At 43.2% G+C, this 21,231-nt stretch overlaps 1 protein-coding gene across 1 annotated transcript in view; it reads right to left on the bottom strand.

Annotated features, from left to right (window-relative positions):
- Positions 1 to 21,231, bottom strand: part of LOC142576220 (uncharacterized protein C05D11.1-like) — a 128,997-nt gene that overhangs the window by 56,200 nt on the left and 51,566 nt on the right. Inside the window, exons 8-11 of the mRNA XM_075686243.1 lie at positions 19,204 to 19,295; positions 15,296 to 15,398; positions 5,988 to 6,062; positions 5,710 to 5,820 (exon numbers count right to left, since the gene is read on the bottom strand). Coding sequence (XP_075542358.1) covers positions 5,710 to 5,820; positions 5,988 to 6,062; positions 15,296 to 15,398; positions 19,204 to 19,295 — 381 coding nt within the window. The remainder of the gene's footprint in view (positions 1 to 5,709; positions 5,821 to 5,987; positions 6,063 to 15,295; positions 15,399 to 19,203; positions 19,296 to 21,231) is intronic.

Raw genomic sequence — 21,231 nt, 5'->3', positions numbered from 1 at the left:
TTCGACGGCATATTCCGCCGATCTTTTTCCCCGCTCTCTTCTTTCTTTTCCCTTTGTCGTTCCTTCGCAGCCCCGTTGACTGCCACTCGAACAGGCTTCGCTCGGACTGCTCCATCTGCGCATCGCACGTTTTGTTATGCGTACCTCTGTTTCAACATGCCGTGTGTAGCGTGTGTGACTGCGGTCATCTGGTGAGCTATGGCATTAGCAGACATAAAAAAAGAGGAAGAATCTGGACTTTGCAAGAAAGCTTGAAGTAATCCGGCATGTTGAGAATGGAGAAAAGAAGTCCTCCGTGGCAGACGCATTCGGCATTCCGCTGAGTACTTTAAGTACGTTGTTAAAAAACAAGCAGGACATCAAGCTTAAAGCAAGTGAGGAAAGTCGCTCGGGAGCGTGTCGTGTGCGCCCTGCTGCTTTTGACAAAGTGGAGAAGGCACTCTATACGTGTTTTCTTGAAATCCGAGCGAAAAATATTCCCGTGGATGGCCCGATGTTAATCCAAAAGGACAAATGTTTTCCTACGGCTCTTGGCGAAGAGAACTTTTGCGGTGGCACTGGATGGATGCAACGGTTTAAAAACTGCCATGGCATTGTAGGAAAGGCCGTTTCAGGCGAAAGTGGGGCTGTCAGCAGCCAGGAGATGCAACAGTGGCTTTCTGAGGAGTGGCCGAAGATCACTGAGAAGTTTTCGCCTGCAGAAATCTTCAATGCAGACGAAACTGCTCTCTTTTGGCAAATGTTGCCGAATAAGACACTCGCTCTTCGTGGAACCTCATGCCACGGCGGTAAAATGAGCAAAGTGCGTGTGTCGGTGCTGCTTGCAGCCAACATGGACGGCTCGTGCAAGCTATGGCCATTCGTGATCGGGAAGACCAAGTCACCGCGCTGCTTCAAGAACTGTAAACAGCTTCCCGTCCGCTACGGCTGTAATAGGAAGGCCTGAATGACATGTCAATTTTTTGTTGAGTGGCTGCAGGCTTGGGATGCTGAGTTCGGCAAGTCGGACCGCCGAGTTTGCCTTCTGGTAGACAACTGTTTGGCCCATCAAACGACTTGCAAGCTGCAGCACATTGAATTGAAGTTTCTCCCGCCGAACACCACAGCGAGACTGCAGCCCCTCGACCAGGGTATCATAAAGGCATTCAAGGTAGGCTATCGGAAGCGACTTATTCAACGGCTCCTCATAAACCTCTGCATGGGAACCGATCTCAAGATTGACCTGCTCGGCGCGATCCTGATGATTACTAGCGCTTGGGGCGACATGAAGCAGGCCACAGTAGCCAACTGTTCCGGCAAGGCAGGCCTTGAAGTGGCCGGGGATGAATGTCCGGAAGCTTTAGATGACGATGAGTGCTTGGAGGATGTGTTCCGCGACTTGTCCAATTTTCCCGGCGCCGTTCCGTCCGAAGTTACTGTTGATGACTTCATTAACGCTGACAACGAAGTTCAAGCGGTAGCCGACCTCGCTGATGAGGACATTGTGGCCGGAATAGCTGGCGTTCAGGACGGCGATTCCAGCGATGATGAGGACAACTGTGTTTTTGAAGAAATGCGTCCGTGCACAGCCACTGAACTGGCGTCAGCGTTCAGCCTGATTCGGCGCTGTTGCGGCGAAATGGAAGGCACTGGGCTCTCGCACCTGGACAGTATCGAGAAGATTGAGACTAGTGTTTTAAACTTCATTTCCCAGAGGAAAAAGCAACCCAAAATTAGTGATTTTTTTTCCGTGAAATAAAGCGCTTTCACATTGTGTGCACATGCTATGTGATTCGCAGCTGTTCCAATCGGTAAGCCACAATTTTTTATGATCGCGAGTGCTTTTTAGGTCTATATCTGTATATCGAATTTTGGCTACATCGAACTATTTTCCAATCCCCGTCGAATTCGATATATCCGGGTCTGATAGTCTCGCCGATTAAAGGGCTCATTGCAGCATACCATGGAGGCTGAGGTATCTACGCTACGCAGCATGTCAGTGCGATCTCGGAGGCCATGCACTACAGACACAGCTATGTTCAATTGGTGGCTGTACACCGGAAGTGCAAAGATGAAATACTTTTTTTTTTCACCTTTTCAAGATCACAGACATGTGTGTATTTCATTTATTTAACTCAAAATTAGCAATTATAGTATTACTGAGAATAATTGAGAATTCGATGAAAGCTCGCCTGGTAAAGACACAACATGGTTAAAGAAATCGTACACTTGTCAACCTAATTGTTCGTTTTTCTTCTTGTTTTTAGGTTAGAGAGCACATTTTCTTCAAACAGCATTACTGAGAAAGTTCTCACAATCACGAAATCGGCCAATAACTGTTGGTGGGCTTTGCTACTTGCGATGTAGGCATGACAATATTGCAAAGGAGAAAGCAAGCGATTTTTCACTCTTTTTGACACGAGATTTTACGTTCCTTGCTGCATGCAGTGCAAAAATATTTTGCTTACATGTTCACATTATCTGTCCCAGAAGCCTCATCTCCAGATTGGCAACGTTTTCTTGTTATGTTCAAGTAGTGTTTCAGGGTCCCTATAAAGGGACCCTGAAACGATTTTGACGATTTTGTACAAACGTACCGAGTCAGTGGAGTAGGTCCTTCTGATCATTAATTGATGCAATGAAGTGCTCAGCATAAAGCGTGTAATTTATTATGAGGTTTTAAAAATGTACATCGCTGCCGATCGATCGCAGCACACGGCTCGGCGGAATTTTCAGCTGCCCCTACAGATGTGACGTAAATTATCCAATTGATGTCAGTAGGGCGAGCTATCCAATTGGCTGCCCAGGGCACGTCATCTATAATTCTTCCACCTTTATGGTAAACAAATGATGTTCGCAATAGTTGAAATGTTAGTTAATTTGTTTCTATAAAAAGAAAGTAACATAAAGAGAATGCACAAGAACAATTTCTCACAACACTTAAGCACTTCCGGCACACAGCAAGCATCATCTGCTTGTATTACAACATACTCCATTTTGACGAGAGCTCCACGGTCAGAGTCGGTCTCAGTCTTTTCGTGAGCACCATGATTTGGCTTTGTTGCGTTGTGAGCTGCAAACGTAGCGACTGGCAATATGTCAAGCAGCGACATTGTGTCCCTCTGCAAGGCAGCAGACGACTGGACTGGTTGCAGTGCATCGGACTGCTTCTATCCAATCGGCGCTAGGATTTGTGCGTTTGCGGCCGTCACTTTACACCAGAGGATTACTACCGCAATAGTGTTTTGCGAGTCCAGTACTCGAGTAAACGGAAGCGCAAGGGGACAGGGCCTGGCCATATGACCGTGCCGTTTAACGGGATGAGCAGAAGTGCAAATGCGAATGATCTGCACGGTGCAACCACCTGGAGGCACAGACCTCAACCATACACGGTAGCAGTAACGAAATGTATTCTTCTTTGCTGCTGGCATAAATTTTTCGCAGGAGTGTAATCATCAACACATTGTTTTTGTAAATGTATAAAATGTTTTAAACTTGTTTAGAGCAATATTTGCTCTTTGTTTGGCTGGTTAATCTGTGCGCCAACAAGTGGCTGGACCGTGCAGACCGATCAGGCCGCTCACTTCATCAGCTTGAGTTTACGCCTCCAGCCATCTGTCGAAACGCCCATCTTGCCTGTGGTTACCGGAATACCAGATACGTTCAGCACTGCGACAGAATGCTCGCAACGCAAGCTGCTTTGATAGCTTTCGCTTGGGGTCGACTGCCAAGCAGCTGGTGGAGAGTTTGAAAAGGCTTCGCGCGCGCGCTCCTAGAGAACCGTAAGTCAACGACGCGATGTGACATCCTGATGGAGAGCCAGTGAGGGCGGAGCTTAGCCCCGATCACTCGGCGAACGAGTTGAGGAGAAAATGCATGACTATGGAGGAGGGTAACTTGTAATCATCCATAGCTCTCTTAATATGAGACGCTTCCCACAAATTGTGATGCGAATTACTATTAACTTTAGCTGTACCCTAACTACAAAATTTCTCCAAGCCGTTTCAGGAGCTCTTTAAGTAAAATCTCTAAGCCCTGTGTACAGGCACTGCCTGGCACATACAGCTTTATAAAGCACTCACAAAAAGTTTTAATGTGTGATTACATTGGAAAGCTCTAGTGTAGAGCAACACACTTACATTATCATTAGCGTGTGATGCAACAATATCACTGAGATACATAGCAGAGCAGCATGCAAACTGGTTTTTCCGAGTTGCGATATAAACATACAAACAGAGTACAAACGGTTTCCATGCCACCTACATGTAAAAACAAAGTGCAAGCAAACATATGCAGCCAACAGCCTCTAAAATTGGGCAGTGCGCGTGGTCCACCACTTATCAAGCTAACGCCATGTCAAGTTAGCTTCAAGAATTGAGAACAGATCTTGAAAACAGTGCCCCCTTGTCACTACAGTTGAACCTCGTTATAATGAAGACACATTGGACATGAAAGTGCATGCGTTATATCTAGTATTCATTATAAGCATACATGCAGATATCGGGAAAAAAAAACAAAAACAAAAAAACATCAGCTACATGCAAAGAAACGCTAGAGGGGTGCCTCCACCGGGCCAGCAAAGGGTGTCCTTCAGATTTTGATGAGCCGCCGACACCTCGCCTGGCCTATAGGAAGCATGGGAAATTACACACACACGCCCCACTCCACCATGATTATGGTACTGTGCGATTAATGATATTGTGTGGGACCCGAAACTTCGCTTGCCGACCGCGATCCAACCAAGTGAAGCCATTGGACAAAATGCACACGCTGCCGACAGACTTTTTGGACACAGAGGAAACCGTACGTAGATTAGTACTCCACAACTATGACCGTCAGTTTAGCCTGTGTGCCTAATCTCAAGGTTTGATCACCAATAAGGTCTATAATGTGAACAAACTGGAAGCCAGCTTTCCACGACGACTTGTCACCTGCCCCTCTGCCAAATGCATTGCTTAGGCCGCTAGGCCTAACCAGCGTTGCTTCATCGAGAGTCGACAACCAAAGTTGTGGTTTTATTCCACTCAACATGGTGGCAACTTTATTCGTGGTTGCCGTGTTTGTGGCATCAAACGTGTGGTTCATGCCCAACACCATGCAGTGTCCAAAATTTTGGCTATTGCCATTATACATTGGTGCTAGGAGTAGGTGGCGGTGCTGCAGAAATTGTGCAACTATGCAAAATTAAGTGTGAGGAAGATCGGTTGGCTACTTTATGCGACAATTTTTGCTTCCAGAATACACATATTTTGATGCACATTCAAACTGAATTTTGCGTCGCTACAACTGATACTGTGTTGGATCCCACATTTTTAATTTCGTTATAGCCAGGAGAATACATAAATAAAGCATAACCAACCAAACTTTATGTTTACTAAGTAATATCCAATATTTTTTACATACATTATCATTATATCAAGGTTTGACTGTAATACCCTGCTGCTGAAGCATCAGGACACAAATTTAAAGCAAATACAAGCATTAGTTGGGATGATTTAGCAGAGCCTAAGCAGGCGGTGCCGTGTTACCCCATGTAAAGCTCCCCTTGCATGTGTTCGTAATCAGCGCTAAATTCTGAAGATGGCATACACACGCAAAGCCACAGTGCCACTTAAGTGCTAGACATGCACAGATTGGAGCACGAAACGCTAATGCAACGCATCGTCCTTGTGTTTTCTACTGTGCGCTATACTGAAACTATCTATTGTCTTCGAAAGAAACTAAACTTACACAGATGGCCTTGTTGTCAACCATGTACTTTTTCAGAAGGTTCACCCAGAAGTGCTTATCTTTTTTCAGCAGGCTCATGAATATGGGAATCTGGTTTAACCTGTTCCGCAGCTGAAACAGAAATATATTGCAAAAACATATCAGCAACAAAGCATTTAGAAGATAATTTAGTAGTATGAAATTTAGCAGGATGCTCAAATTATTTGGTAGGGCGATATCTATGCTTGGATATTCAGTTCGTGTGCACATGTGCATTTCAAACATTCTGAAGCACTCACATCTTCGAGTGTCTCTCCATAGAGGAAGTCCATAATGACGGTGTTTGCGATACTCTCGTGTGGTGAAGATTCAACCTGCACATGACAGAAGGAAGCGTAAGTAGTAAAAAACAATAAAATAATACCTCCATTAAACATCAGCTTTCCATGACCACTGGTATAGAAATATACAAGCTGTGTGTGTGTGTGTGTGTGAGAGAGAGAGAGAGAGAGAGAGAGAGAGAGAGAGAGAGAGAGAGAGAGAGAGAGAGAGAGAGAGAGAGAGAGAGAACCCTTTAATGAAAGAGATTTTAGCTGGCGTATAGACATTGTTGACATGCTATTCTGCATGGGGAAGAGAATTGGGGAGAGAAAGACAGAAGGTGAGATGCCAAAAAGGAATAAGTTAAAAAAAATTGGGCACTAAGTTCTCTGACTCATGGGCAACGGCGTGCAATGGTAGAGACCTTCAGTGTATGCACTGTCCTACAATGAGGTAACAGAATTCACTGCGTGAAAGGTGCATGAGAGTGACAGAGTAGAACTAAAATTTGTCGAGTTGACCAATGTTTTCTAAGTATGTAAATAAAAAGTTCATCGCACACCTCTGTTGTGTGAGGCAGGCTAAAGGGCCTAAGACACAGTCAAATGATAAAGGACTCTGTGTAAGTGAATGCTTGCAATGTTCATAGAAAGCACGACGCTCAAACAGAATATGCTCCACGGTTTCAATAGAACCACAGTTGTTGCAGCGTGGACTTGTCATTTGACTGAAGCGGTACTGTAAGCCGTTTCATAGGCGGTGTTCAGGCGAAGGCGATGTCTGGAGCTTCCAGATGGCGAGGAACGTTGGATGGGAGTCTGGACCTGAGATGTGGGTCAATTGAGTAAAGGAAAGGGTAATGATGGGTAGGCAAGCTCCAGAGCTGATCCTTTTCTTCAGAAGCAAATCTTTTAGCTAGTTGAGAAGTGTCAGAACTAGTGCAATAAATCCGTTTATAGTTTTAGTGTTGAAGACCTCTGTGTGCCGCTTCATCTGCATTTTCATTGGCCAGAATACCACAATGAGCTGGTATCCACTGAAATGTGATACAGTGGCCTGACGCAATGGCCAAGCGATGCATACATGAGATGTCGAAAGAAACAGGCTGATGACTGTTTTTTTTTTTAACAGAATGCACAATGCTAGTAGCGCTCCTTTAGAGTCAGTGAAAATCGCCCATTGGTCAGGTGCTCGGCGCAGTATACAGAGCACAGCTTCTTTGATGCCGTGAAGCTCTGCTGTCGTTGAGGATGCCCTCCACTGCAGCCGATAAGAAAGCATTTGTCTTGTTGAGGGCATATAAAGGCCACAGGAGGGAGTCTCCTGAGTGATTGGGGCATCAGTATAGATGTGGGTGTGCTAAGTATATTTGTCGGCTAAGTAGAGGGGAGTGGTCTGCAGCAGCATGGCCTGTGGCATGCGACTCTTTGTCCCATTTACACAGGTTACAAACTGGTTTATATCTAGAGGTGAAAGTGTCCAGGAAGGAAAGGTCAGAGACAGTAATTTCTGTGGCTGTATTGGCTCTGCTGTATATTAGAACTAGTGGGAGCTTGTGGATTTCAATGATTAGTGGAAGTAAACGTAAAACTGGGGTATAACTAACACTAGGCACAAATGTCATTTCACAGTAACATGATCAGCAATGGCTTGCAAGTTGTAGGCGTGTGCAAATAATAATTTTCAAGACTGAATCGAATAGGGATTGAATAATGCCAGAAGGGAATTGAATATTAAATACTTTTCGAATAATGAACAACCGTTTTCACCCCTATAATATAGTACAACAATTTTACATCCTAGTATATTCAAAATGCAACAAGTTTCAGTCATTATATTACATGTTATGAAGCTTTTTGTTTATAAAAACCATAATCAGGGCATTAGGAGCAAATAAGCAGTTTGTTCACATACTCAGGACTCATTGATGATTGCAAATGATAGCAATTTACATGGAAAATATGGCTCCCTGAGCAACAAAGCAGGCTCCACTACCTAACTTTTCTGTGTTTTATGCCGCCGGTATGAAATTTATTGCCCTTTCGCTCCAAATTTATGCTTCACCGAGCACATTTGGCGATTTGAAACATTAAAAAATCATTAGAGAAATAATAATTTTAACGAATAATGACTATATAATTCAAGAACAAATGAAATAGGGCAATATTTGATTCACTATTCATAAGTTTCGAATGTTCACACACCCCTGGCAAGTTGTGCTGACACGGCATTAAGAAAGTACACAGCACAAGAACACACTACCTCAGGAAAAATGTGAACTTTGAGATTTTAAGTTTCAGGTGCCTTCATTCTATAAGATTATGTTGCCAGAATTACGCTTGCCTTAGTACTCTAAAGCCCTTGCAATTTGCTCTCCTTAATGAGCCGACTTTGCCTGCATGGCCATTGTGACAGCTATTGTGATATTCAAAAGTGCACATACAAGGTAGGGGTCAGCCTAGTACTCTATGTCAAAATCCATTAGACAGCAAGCATTAGACAGACTGTTTCAGATAATTTCTAATGCACTATAGTGAAACCTTGTTAGCATGTACTTAGTGGAAACACGGCATAACTTTCTACTATAAATAGTATACTAATGCACTAACATGCAACAATACATTTGCATCTGTTTACATGCATTACTATCAACAACAACAACAACAAAAACACAGAAAAGCTCTGCCACACTACGTGTTGCCTAATATACATCCACTAAGAAGTTTCAGTTCTTTTTTTGCAAAACGTTTAAAACAATTCCAGCTCTTTCGCATGAGCATGCAATGGAAGACAGGTGATATCACACATTTTTTCCAAACTTCGGTAGGGAGCACCGCAGCAAAGTCCGCAAAGTATCGACTCGTTAAGCATCCCCCACTGCTGTGGCGATCTACTGTTTATAGCACAGCTTTCACGTATGAGGGTAATTTTAAAAGTTTCTGGCCTGATCAACCTTTAATGGAGATAGAAATGAAACAACTGTGTCACTTTTCAATATAATCTCCCTTCAATTCAATACATTTTTCACACCTTTGCACTAACATTTCTATGCCCTTCAAAAAACAGTCTGGACCTTTGTCTTCAAAATGTCCGTGGACAGCACTCTTCACCTCATCATCAACAGCAAATTTTTCGCCATGAAGATCTTTCTTCAGCTTTGAGAAGAGGTAGTAGTCACTGGGCGCCAGGTCTGGGCTATAGAGTGGGTGATTGATTTTTTCGAAGCCCAAGTCCTTCGTTGCAGCCTTTACAACACTCACTGTGTGAATTGGAGCATTGTCGTGAAGCAGAGGGACGCCATGATGGAAAATCCCTCGCCTCTTCTCTTTTATTGCATCATGCAGCTTTTGTAGAAGACGCATGATACTGTGTGTTCATGATGGTATGTCTTTACTTGGAAGTCGGTCAAGAGAATCCCATGGCAATCCCAAAGGATTGTTGCCACGAACTTCTTGGTCGACTGAGTCACCTTGGCTTTTCTCGGTGGCGCTTTTCCTTGTTTGCGCCATTCCATCAATTCTCTTTTGGAAAGGAGATCGTTGTAAAGGGCCATGGTTCTACCCCTGGTGACAATCGACTCCAGCACTTCTTTCTCATTCCAATGGCAAAGCTCTAAAACCTTGAGAGAACAGGTCACATGATCCTCCTTCTACATAGAAGAAAGGATTTGGGGCACCCATCTTGCACTAACCTTCCTCGTGTGAAACTTCTCATAAATTATGCCGAACACGGTCGTTACAGTGAATCCAACCTGTGCCACGATTTCTTTCCACTTCAGCCTCCTGTCATTGAACACTTCCTCCTCAACGAGAGAGACAATTCCTTCAGTCATCCCCTCCACGGGCCGGCAACTGTGGGGCTCATCCTCAATGCCCTCTCTTCCCTTGCAAAACTATTTTGCTCACTCCTTCACAGTGGCATAAGAAGGCGAAGCTTTTGTGTACACACCACGCAAATGTTGTTCAATAACACTTGGAGAAACCCCTCCTTTGGTGAGGAACTTAATCACGCCTCGATACTAGATTTTTAGCATTATCACCACATAGCGTGCCTCGTGTTTGTCAGGTGAGTGCGCGCTACTGACGAACATGCATGCCGAGTTGAAGCTCCTACACTGGCCTCCTAAGAGATGGCGCTGTGTGTCTGAAGCGGCCGTTTTGAAATCACTGGAAGTTTTAGACATCAGGCCGGAAACTTATGGAATTACCCTCGTATGTCATGACAAGTATATAACATGTTCATGCTAATGCATGTCAGCGATGTGCTTGATTCACATGCAAAATAAAGTGAATATTTCATAATCGCCACCGCTGTCTTCGCAAAACTGCTCCCGAAAATAATTCCTGGGCATGGCAGATTGAAAGTTATGCCCCCTGTGTCGTCCAAAGGTAAATGAAGAAAATACAATGCACCATCATTGAGAGCCACAAAAGTTCAGAAGATCATGGCAAATTTGTCCACATAAAAATGGCATCGCAAATCATAGACTCAGTTTTGAATCCCATAAACTATGACGAGAGAGAGAGAGAGAGAGAGAGAGAGAGAGAGAGAGAGAGAGAGAGAAATTCATCTAAGAAATTGTGGAGGTTGGCCTAAGGTTGATTCCTCTAGCCAGCTGCTCCACGCTGGTATAAAGAGAAAGGTAGAGAGATAGTGTTTATGCGTGGTGCAGGTGTGGACGAGGGCATGAATAAATAGTCTGTCAGACAGAACTTTCACAGCTGCGAGTCCAGCACCATGCTGTGCAGGAATGCAGGAACTGCAAGAACTGCCCCGTAACAAGATTTGCAGTCTGGCCAAGGTTCCAGTAGTAGTCTCTACTAAGTGGTCAATTGTCAATTTTAGAGAGGCAACTATGACTGGCATTGACATAAGCTAGCCAGGGCGTAAGCTTCCAGTCTGTTTTCGTCCATTGAGGTCAGGAGCAATGCCACAAAAAGGAGATTTGTGCATAATTGGATCAAGTGGGCAAAGACACCTTTCTCCTGTGCCATTGTGAGCTGAAACCACTGCATAAAAATAACATGAAAGCCATCAGGACCAGTGAAACAGTGTGGAACACATGGACAGAAAACAAGATTTATGGATAGACACACCGAGGCATGGTTTCTCTTTCGGCTCATGTTTTTTTGTGTGTTGTCACACCAGTGCTGTCACACCAACTAGCCTACAAGCTTTGATCCTAGTCATACAAATAAGGGTCCACTAATAGTAATTTATGAGATTGAATTGAATAGGAATTTGATAGTACCAGAAGTGAATCAATCGAATATCAAATACTTTTTTGAAGCTTTCAAATAAAGAATAGCTGTTTTCACCTTTAACCCTTTAAGGGTCGACTTTTTTCACCATATGCGACTGCCCAGGGATGAATTTTTTTATTGCAGATTTAAATTCTTCAGAGGGACCTATTCAAAAAAAAATGTACCGTAATTTTTCTAGGGTGACCGTAAAGTGAGAAAAAAATATTTTGCATTGGTATATATGTACTGTTTATTCATGAATAACAACAATAAAAAAGGAAACAAAGTTATAAGAATTAAAAATTTGAGGCATTGTTATACACATAGTTCAAGGCTTAGAAAATGCGCACATGAGAATATTTCGCAAGTCTCAAATGTTCCTGCTGTTACACTAATATTTACGTCCATAGCGTACTTGAACTGTATAGGTGAGCACACTTAAGAAAACTGTGTGGTTGTGCGCCTGTCAAAAAAGCAACACGTGTGACAAACTTCTGCTAATCCTTCATCTTATCGCCAACCAGAGGCAATTAGTTTTTGCGAACCTCCAAAAAGGAAAAGCGTGCATGGTGGCATCCTTCGTATGCGCACCCCTGTGAGCAATAAAAGAGCGAGTAACAGGCAGTAGCCCTTTGAGTGATTAGTAACGAGATAGCCATCAGCTTTGTGAGCGCAAGAAACCGAAACTGCCCGCGGGACAAAACCAAAACTGACCACCGCCCGCCAGTGCACGAGCGGTAGTATATAGATGCACCGGAGCAAACAAACCATGCAATGAAAACCGAGAAGTAGGTATGAAAAAAAAAAAAAAATTCCCTACATTCCTGTGTAGTGGCAGCACATGCAAGGAAAGAAAAAGTTAGGAAATTGGAGCATTTTTTAAACATACAGACGGCACCGTAAATATACAGCATCAACCATTTTGGACTTGTTCACGGCACCGTATATTTACGTCACTGACACTGAAAGGGTTCATTTCTAACGATCATATTGACACGTGTACTCGTTTGTCCTTCTCGGGTGACTGCTTTTCACCGGCTAACAAATGCTAAAACGTTCATCACTCAGTGCAGGATACGCCTGCATGTATCGGAAGTTTCTCGAATGTTATCAACGGTTCTATCCATTTTCACCGAAGCTTGTGTAATCTGATTGTATGCGTGACGTGAATTGTGTAGTACTTTCTGGAAGACACGCGGGCACCAGTGATTACTCTGGAACCTTCGGTGACTCATCTATAGAAGCCGACACGCTAGACCCGCAGTTCAGATTTCTCCGATCGCCAACTGTGTTCACAGCTATCGTTAAGCTTTGAGTGTAACTAGCTTTTGTGGGCACAGGTTCGCCCAATAAAATATTTGGAGGACGCCTAAGCTTCGCCTTTAAGAGTGGAACGTGATAGCATTCAAAGAACCCTAACTGCTTCTCACGCTTCTCGGCAACTGCAGCTCATGTAACTGTAATGTTTACCGGAAAACGCTGGCGCCATACACTATGCATGAAGATGAGCAGGCGAGCTTCTGCTAGAAACACTGCTTCTCACGTGAGCTGCGGATGTGCATACGCGAGCACCATCTGGATGGTGCTGTTGCAAGAAACCGAGCGCAGCGCGCCGCTGTATGAAAGGTAGAAACGCTGGAAATGGAGTTTATGTTTGAATTTCTACGTAACAGAATGACGTTTTCTGGTATATTTAAGTTACAATCTGACGCTATCATATAGGTTGTGCTTAGGTTCTACTTTATGATTTTTCAGACACATGTTACTTTGAGCAATTCAATTAGTTCAGTCTGAACACCTCTGTGCCACGCAGAGGGCCTGCGTGGTTGTGGTTCCGAATGATTTTTCGCTAAACCTCGTCTGATGCAAGACACCGACACCGGATTTTATGCAATGCGGGGCCCTTTATGCTATCGCATTAAAAGTTACCAAAGTTATTTATAGTTTTGTGGCTGTTTTTCAGTCACAACTATGTGACAACATTCACATCTTAGTAGCCACACTTTTAGCAAATTTGTCATCCCACTGCATCTTACGAAGCATTGTTTATTAAAAGCGCAAATGGAGCATTAGGAACGAGCAACCAGTTTGCTCCTGTACCCAGGACTCTTAGGAGAGAGTGAATGATAGCGGTTTAGAAAGAAAGTTTGGATCCCTGAGAGATGTAGCTACCTAAAAAATTTAAATTCTCACATTGTATGTTTATTATATGGCTGCCAGGACGAAACATGTTGCAAATTCACTCCAACTTTACCTTTGGTTGTGCGCACTTGACAATTTGAAGCATAATAAAAAACTATTTGAAAAACGTTCATACTAATGATGTAGTGATTTATACAATTCGAAGACCGACTCGAACAGGACAATATTGGCTTCCTTATTCAAAAGTTTCAAATGGGTATTCGCATACCTCTAAATACAAATTTTTTCTTCAAGAAATCAACTGCAAGTTGATTTCTGTTTGTAGTTTCTGTTTCTACTGTTTTGTAGCAGACTTTGTAGTAGAGAAAAAGGCAATTTGGGGCAGCTGTTACAGCTTCGCAATAAGTTCTTGCAGGCAATAACATAAGGTTAATGCCTAAAAAGTCCTAATTAAACAGATACCTCTTGAACTGCAGCCAAACTGCTGATAATGGTAGTACGATTATACCAGACGCTTCAAGAAGAAACAATTTTTTTGAGGACAATGCAGTCTTCACATTATTAGCAGCAACGGCTTAATTTTAGTCTCTGGTTAAATAATTACCTACCCAATATCCACTATCTTTCAAGTTGACTACTTTACAAGACATGTTGCCATTGAGGAAGTGAAACCAGTCTGTGACCAAGGCATGTGTACTCAGTACAGTCAACAACCGTTACAACAAACTGTAATAAGCCAGCGAAAAAGGCCCGTTATATCCGAAGTCTGTCCTATCCAAAATTAGGGCCACGGTATGTTATGAAATGTTGGAACTTCGCATATACCACTGTCTAACATGAAGGCGATCGCAAAAACGATGAAAACATCGAAGTTAAAATAAATAATATGTAAATGTGGGTTTACGTGGTAATCGTACATAGTACTACTTGACACGGTTCCTTGCTGTTCATTGTTTCCCTGCACAAGAGCATACATACACCTGCACAATGGCAGGGCAGCACAACGGCCGGCGGGCGGCCGGCCAGCACCTTGCCATGCTGATCACCCAGACCGAGCATGTTTCCGTCGCTGGCGACACAAATATGAGCTGGAGTTTTTCACACAGAACAGGGGTAGGTAGATTAAACTGATGTCTTACTATAATCTTTCTCAACAAGATGACAACTTTCAAACCTGTAGCACGAATGAGAGCTGCAGTATGAGGCAGGTTCCAATCTGAGCCCATGTTTGGCTGCTGCTGTATTGTATGCAAGAAGGCTCACTGCATCACGCCCTTCCCAGTCTGAGACCGTAAATAGCAGCCTATCTTCTTTCTTGGGCGAACTGATGCGATGAGAAATAAAGCATCATCAAAACGATTGGTTTTCCGATCGTCAGCGGTTGTTTTTGCACCATATGCTCCGGCTTCGAAGATAAGCTGGTTAAGTCTAGCGGCACCCCCAGCACTGAGCCAACAGCATGCCACTTGCATAATCTGCTCTAAAGCTTTTTGTTGGGTACTGTACGGCACATCGTTGTAGAAAGCCTGCCACTAGTGCGTCAGTTCCTTAAAAAAAAAGTGCATTTTCGCACATTCCAAGAGTGGTCAGAAATAATTATACGCAGTCCACTGCCGCATGTATGCGCTACAGCAGCAAAGCATGTTGCATTTACATCATCTAGACAAAATTTGTCAAAAACTTTGTCCATTGTACTCAATATTCCATTAAAACTGAGTCTGTTAAAAGCGTAATTTGTTGCACTGATAATATAGGCAGACCAAACTAAGTGAGAAGAATGGCCTATTATGTCTGACAGTAGTAGGAATCCCAAGACAAGCATCAATTTCAAGATACTATTTGTCTGATACACCTTTCCCCCTGACATAATGTATACAACAGCAGTTGATAATATACAAAACCTGATTCAGTATCCGGAGACGTCGCCTCTGAATTACAACAGCCATTCTTTCCATGTCCAGAGGAGTAGTGCCATTTGCAATGTCAGACAAAGCCTTGATCAATCTGAAATAAAAAAGGTAAAAAATTAATGGCAGCAATAATAATGTAGAAGTTGTACTAAATGTTCATTAACAAAGCATGCACTAAAAAAAAACAGACCATAGATGAAAGGCTAATTTCTCTAGCATGAAGGTTACACAAAAGTAATGCTGACAAAAAATTGCAGTGGCGTCATCTTTTAAAGTTAAATAAAGTGAAGATGTTAACATATGCACTAGAGGTGTCATTCTGAAGGTGTCAGCTGACGCAGATAATCCCAGCTTGAATCAACAACAAAATTAGATACGACATTTATGTGAATCTGAGAGCCTGTTTTTATTTTTGATATGTTACATAACCTAGTTAATTTCTTGGACTTGGGCTTTTATCCACACTTTGTTGTGGCACTGCAACTTGGTTCATAGTGCCAACATATAACAGCAAATGCAAATTTATAGGCCATGGGATGGTTGGTCTGACTTTTGGGATAAAATCCATGGGCACCATGCTATGAATATCACTTTTGTAAATGACAGGATAGATGTAACCCATATGATAACATAATTTGCCGGCCCTCCAGGCACCACTTGGCATTATTTTGCCTAATAAAGGAGCAAATTTGGTTGAATCAGTGCCAAACAGATGAGCTTTGATCGTCTGCAGTAGCAAGATCTTACAAATTTATTTAGAAATTGAATTCATACTATGCAAGCCAACAGTTTTATGACAGTGAGCATGCTGGCTGTCAACACACAACACTGTCAAACCTATCAGCTGGTTACTGAATCAGTGAACAATGATAGTGGCAGTAGCACCAGTAGTAGCTCATCACAAATAATGTGCTGGGACTGTGGTCAGTCACTCGGCATGGTGTGGCCCCACTGCATCCAAGTCTCTGCCAATATCATGAATGATGACAATATAAATGCAAAAAAGCACTGCAGTTTCTTTATCAGTTCTACAAACTTCAACTAGCACCAATAGTATCTTCATGTTAGGACCAAAACCTTACACAGGAAATAACCATGCTGTTGTGGCACACTAGCATATTTTTCGGTGTATAAGTTCTTTTTTTTTTTTTCAGAAATTTTTGTTGGTGCGTCTTATAGAACAGTGTGAATTCTATACAGTCAAAATCAGATTTGATACTATGGCCACGCCTTTTCTATCAAGTGAGCCTCAAATCACGCTCCACCACGCATCATTTTCTGCCAAGTGTACCCACTACACTTCATTGAGCTCGTTGCCATTGTTGCAACGCAATTCACGTGCATCGCCGCAGCCTCGCTAACCAGGACACCGCATGCAAAGCAAAGTCGGCGAAGTTACGACGCAAAATTCAAGCTGTGTACACTGCAGTTGAATTTGCACTGGAGCATGGAAACCGAGACGCAGGGAGGGAATTCGAAGTCAGCGAGAAAATGATCCGGGACTGGCACAATGCCTATAATGTGCTCCACCAGCAAGTCAGAAGATGACAGTGATGTGCAAGGGAAACTCCAACCTGAAGTAGCGGCATTGTTTGTAAGTAACTCGAAGGAAAACAATTTTGATGGCTTTGACTAAACACCATCATGTAAGCTATCAATAACATTGTTCATGCTATCGGAATGAAATACTTGAACCTGTTGTCTAGAGGTTGAAAGGTGCTTGCATGCGTGTCAGCACTGCCTACCGTGGGATATGTGCTAAGGCAGCAGCTGCTGCAAGCATGTATATTAAAGCGAAAGCTTCACTGGCCGCAAACTTGCAATTTTGCCGTGGTGGTGCACTGAGGAGGCACATGACGTCACAACGAACGCCTCGCCGAGGATATTTCTCTCTCTCTCTCTCGCTCCCTAGTCACTACTGTGCATGCGCCACTAGTAGCACCGAGCCACAGGTGTTTCGTCACTGTGCAGCGCTGCGCCTTTCCGCCGCCGCCATTTGGTATGACGTCACACCGCGTTCCTCGTCGTCGCACTCGCCTCCACTCACTTCGCCAGCTGCGTCACATGCCTGATAACATGTCGGAGGATTGAAAAGGAGAGCTCGCGTGCACCGCAACCACAGATGAGGCAGCAGTATGGACAGCGACAATTCTGATAAGCAAGAGGAGGCCTGGAATCGACATAGGAATGAGATGAAGAGGAAATGAATCGCCCAGGAAACAGACGAATAGTGCGCCGAATGACTGGCTACACGCCGCAACATAGCTAGACAACCAGACTAACCTGGACTTGCAATCAAGATTAATCAAGACTAACCATGCTATCAAGACTAATGCTATCAAGACTATCAAGACCATGAATCAAGACTAACCATGCCTTAGCTTTCGCTACAGATATCCTGGCATAGCCGAGCTAAGCCACTGTCAATTTTTTGTCACACGTTCTCACGGCCTGATCCTGAATGAGCTTTTAAATCGCTTACCGAATGAACAGGTGCGTCATACACTGGTGTGCCTTATACAGTTAAACCTCGATATACTGAACTTCAATATAACGAAATTCATATAACGAAGTATATAACTTTTCATAACCTCTTGTCCATAAAACACCATGTAATTAGAACCTCAATATAACGACGTGTGTTTGTATGAGATTTCAATACAAAGAAATTTCGCTTCTGCAGCAAAGGAATGCCGAGACAATAAATTCGCAGACACAGATGGTCAAATGATTCAATTACAAGTGGCTGCTTGCAAATGCACCTCTCAAATCGTGCACAGCGCAACAGGAGCGACCGCTGAAGTGAAGCCGCATCATGTTCCATGTATAGTCCAAGTGTGATAAGATCCTATCGCACCCCACGAACTTTGTGCTTTAGGTGCGAGTGAAAATGTGCGAGGGTGAGAAAGAAAGATGGAGGCTTCAGGCATGAGTGCCGGCTCCCCACGCAAGCACAGGGAAAGACGGGGAGGGGAGCGAGCTTGCGGTACTATGATCGAGCGTGTGGGGCGGGTACGGGGCGGGGAGGGTGGATAAGTTGACGCGCGCCGTGATTTCTGGCGCGCCTCAACTGCGCATGGCTGTAAGCGCGGCTGAGCGTATGCGCAGCCGCATACCCTGCTTTAGAGGTAATCCGCCGCGTGTGCAAAGAGTGGGCGTGCCGAGAAGGCGTGGCATTGTGTAAGCTGTCTTCCCAAGCGTTTAGTATTGAAGGTTGTGTAATCTCAAATTTCAGTGGCCTGTTGGAGTAAGAGGCAGACGAAGCATACACTCCCTGCTGCTGGCGCTTTTCATGATAGCATCGTCCTAGTATGAATGATGCTATCCTCCATGGGGCAGAGTGCACACAAAAGCGTGGCTGACTTTGCTTAATTCGTACCGCCTTAGTGACGATAACGTCGAAGTGGCATGAAACCTTATCTTTCATCGCCGAGTCCTAAATTTATCAAAGTGAATTGTTTTCTTATTTAAATTTGCTTTTTTCGATTGCACGATAATTCGGAAAATTCTGTGGCACCTTCCTGCGTAAGAAAAATCAATCAGCAGCTGTACTTGTTTGCATAAAAGGTCGACTTTCAGTACAATGAAATTTTAATATAACGAAGAAATTCCCGATTTTACCTATTTCGGTATATAGAAGGTTAACTGTATACATTTTTTTTTTCCTGAAGAACTGCCGTTTTTGAGGGGGGTGCGACTTATACAAAGGGGCGATTTATAGACCGGAAAATACAGTAATTTTCATTTGCTGACTGGTTTCCAGATATCACATTATGAACATACTTCCTCAAAAACGATTAAACGTCCAAAAAGATTGGTCAGCTCCTTCCCCAGTACGTATACTACACAATACTGTAATATAAATAAATAAACACATATTTAACAAAAATATAACTCACGTGCTCTTGATCATTCTGAGTTTTCCTTTGGTCACGTTCTCAAAGCCAAAATAAAAGCAGCTTTCTTTGTTTTCAATAAAACTTGCTTTTACCTGGAAATGGCAAGCAGGGGCGGGAGTGCTGAAACAGCTTTTGGTGCAATTTTTGGAGCAGCAAAATCTTAGATTTTGGAGCAGAATGCATCTTGAATTTGTAGCAGATTAAAGAGGTAAAAGAAGTCATTCTTGGAACTGCAAATTACAAACAAGGAGCAGTGCAATGAAGTAATTGCAAATTTTTACTCTAGTCCTTCCTTTTTGTATCAACTCATGCAGTGTTTTTAAAAACTGTCTAGAGTTATCACACAACCGACTTCACAGGGTGCTGTGTTCCACTTTCTAGTTATTACCAGATACTGCTCCCTCCTCCCCTCCCCTACCCCACCCAACCCAACATCAGCGCACCGGCTCATGGTCACCTACACTTGAGCGATGACTCAAAGATGTGGGAAACAGATTGCCTCATGCCTTCCCACAATATGTTACAGCCACATGCGACATGATTCTATATTGCAAAATACTGTGCCGGTTGCCGATGGCAACCTTAATAGCCCATATAATCATGATTACCTAGCAACATTGTAGCATCAATACAGTGCAGACCGCCCACTTCGATTCAAATTTGGGCTTGTTACAGACTCTTCGCCTTCACAGCAAAAAATAAGTGGTATAATCTGTCACCGCTTGGTCTCACCTCGCACTGAGGCCAAAGCATTAGGTATGTTTTGTCATAATTATTAAGGTCAGCTCTTTGTTTTGATGCTGCTAGGACTACAGAATTGTCACCAATCTGTAAAAGTGGTTGGATTTCCAGCTAGCAGATGGTACCACAGCAGTAGGAATGGCGACTGACGCACTGACGATGCAGAATGCTATAAAGGCCTAATTGTTCAATGCATCATTAATTTACTACTGCACTCTAGTATGGTGCGTGATGACAGGGACAAGCAAACACCAAATAGACGCTGAGCAGACGATGTGGCGCAGGTGAAAATTTATAAGGGCATTCTTTTACTACTGGCTAAGAAGACTACAAGGAACTGCTAGTAAAGCGAATAAGTAAACCTCCCTGTCACATTCATGTAAACGCAGCTTATGGTTAAAATGACAAAACAATTGTTGGGTCGATTCACCAACTACGGCGCACATATTGACAGGATGGCAAATGGATGCCGAGTCGATACAGCAGCGCAGATGAACATATCTTGAGGGGCATTCGGCCTTCCTACTGGTTAAGAAGTCCTGCATCTTCCATAGTGTTGCAAACGACTTATGAGATGGAGTATAGTGCGAGTTCTTTCACGCCCATCAGTCTGGATCAGCACAATGGTGTCCATGTACGCTTCTTCTGTTCACATTTCACGTCAAACAAATTATTTTTTTATGGCTTCATGAAATAGACGTTGCAGCCATTGCATCACCACTACATTTGAGGTGAGTTCCCTACTAGCGCAGTTCATGCACTTGTGATGCAGTAACTCACTGATTTCAGTGTAGTTTTGTATCAAAGGCACTCCCATTAGCTAAAAATACACTTTATTTTAACCACTTCATGGTCCCCTTTCAGATTTGACAAAAGCGTTAACATTTTGCAGTATGGGCACTTCAAATGGCTCTCAATGTCTATCTAGCCTTGCCCCTAGCCTCAAATAAAATTTGTGTGCTGCAAGTGACATGCAACCCATTCAAAGCTCTCGCACTTACTTTTACAGCACATGTTTGCGCCATGGTAAGTGAAAAGACTGCACACAATGAAATAAACATTTTGAATTATTTGAATGAGATGTTTATTTCTTTCCCGATTCCATACTAATATGTTACCGTATTTCCCCCCTTACACTATGCCTTCTCGAAGGCCTGTAAGGTACATGTAAATAAATAAATAAATAAATAAATAAATAAATAAATAAATAAATAAATAAATAAATAAATAAACAGTTGTACTGTGAAAAGTCATTCAAAAGAACCAAGATGCCTCCTGATGCCGAGT

Source organism: Dermacentor variabilis, chromosome 1, assembly GCF_050947875.1.
Source record: "Dermacentor variabilis isolate Ectoservices chromosome 1, ASM5094787v1, whole genome shotgun sequence".
Lineage (NCBI taxonomy): Eukaryota > Metazoa > Arthropoda > Arachnida > Ixodida > Ixodidae > Dermacentor > Dermacentor variabilis.
The sequence above is the reverse complement of the archived record's forward strand: the minus strand, read 5'-3'. Positions and strand labels throughout refer to the sequence as shown.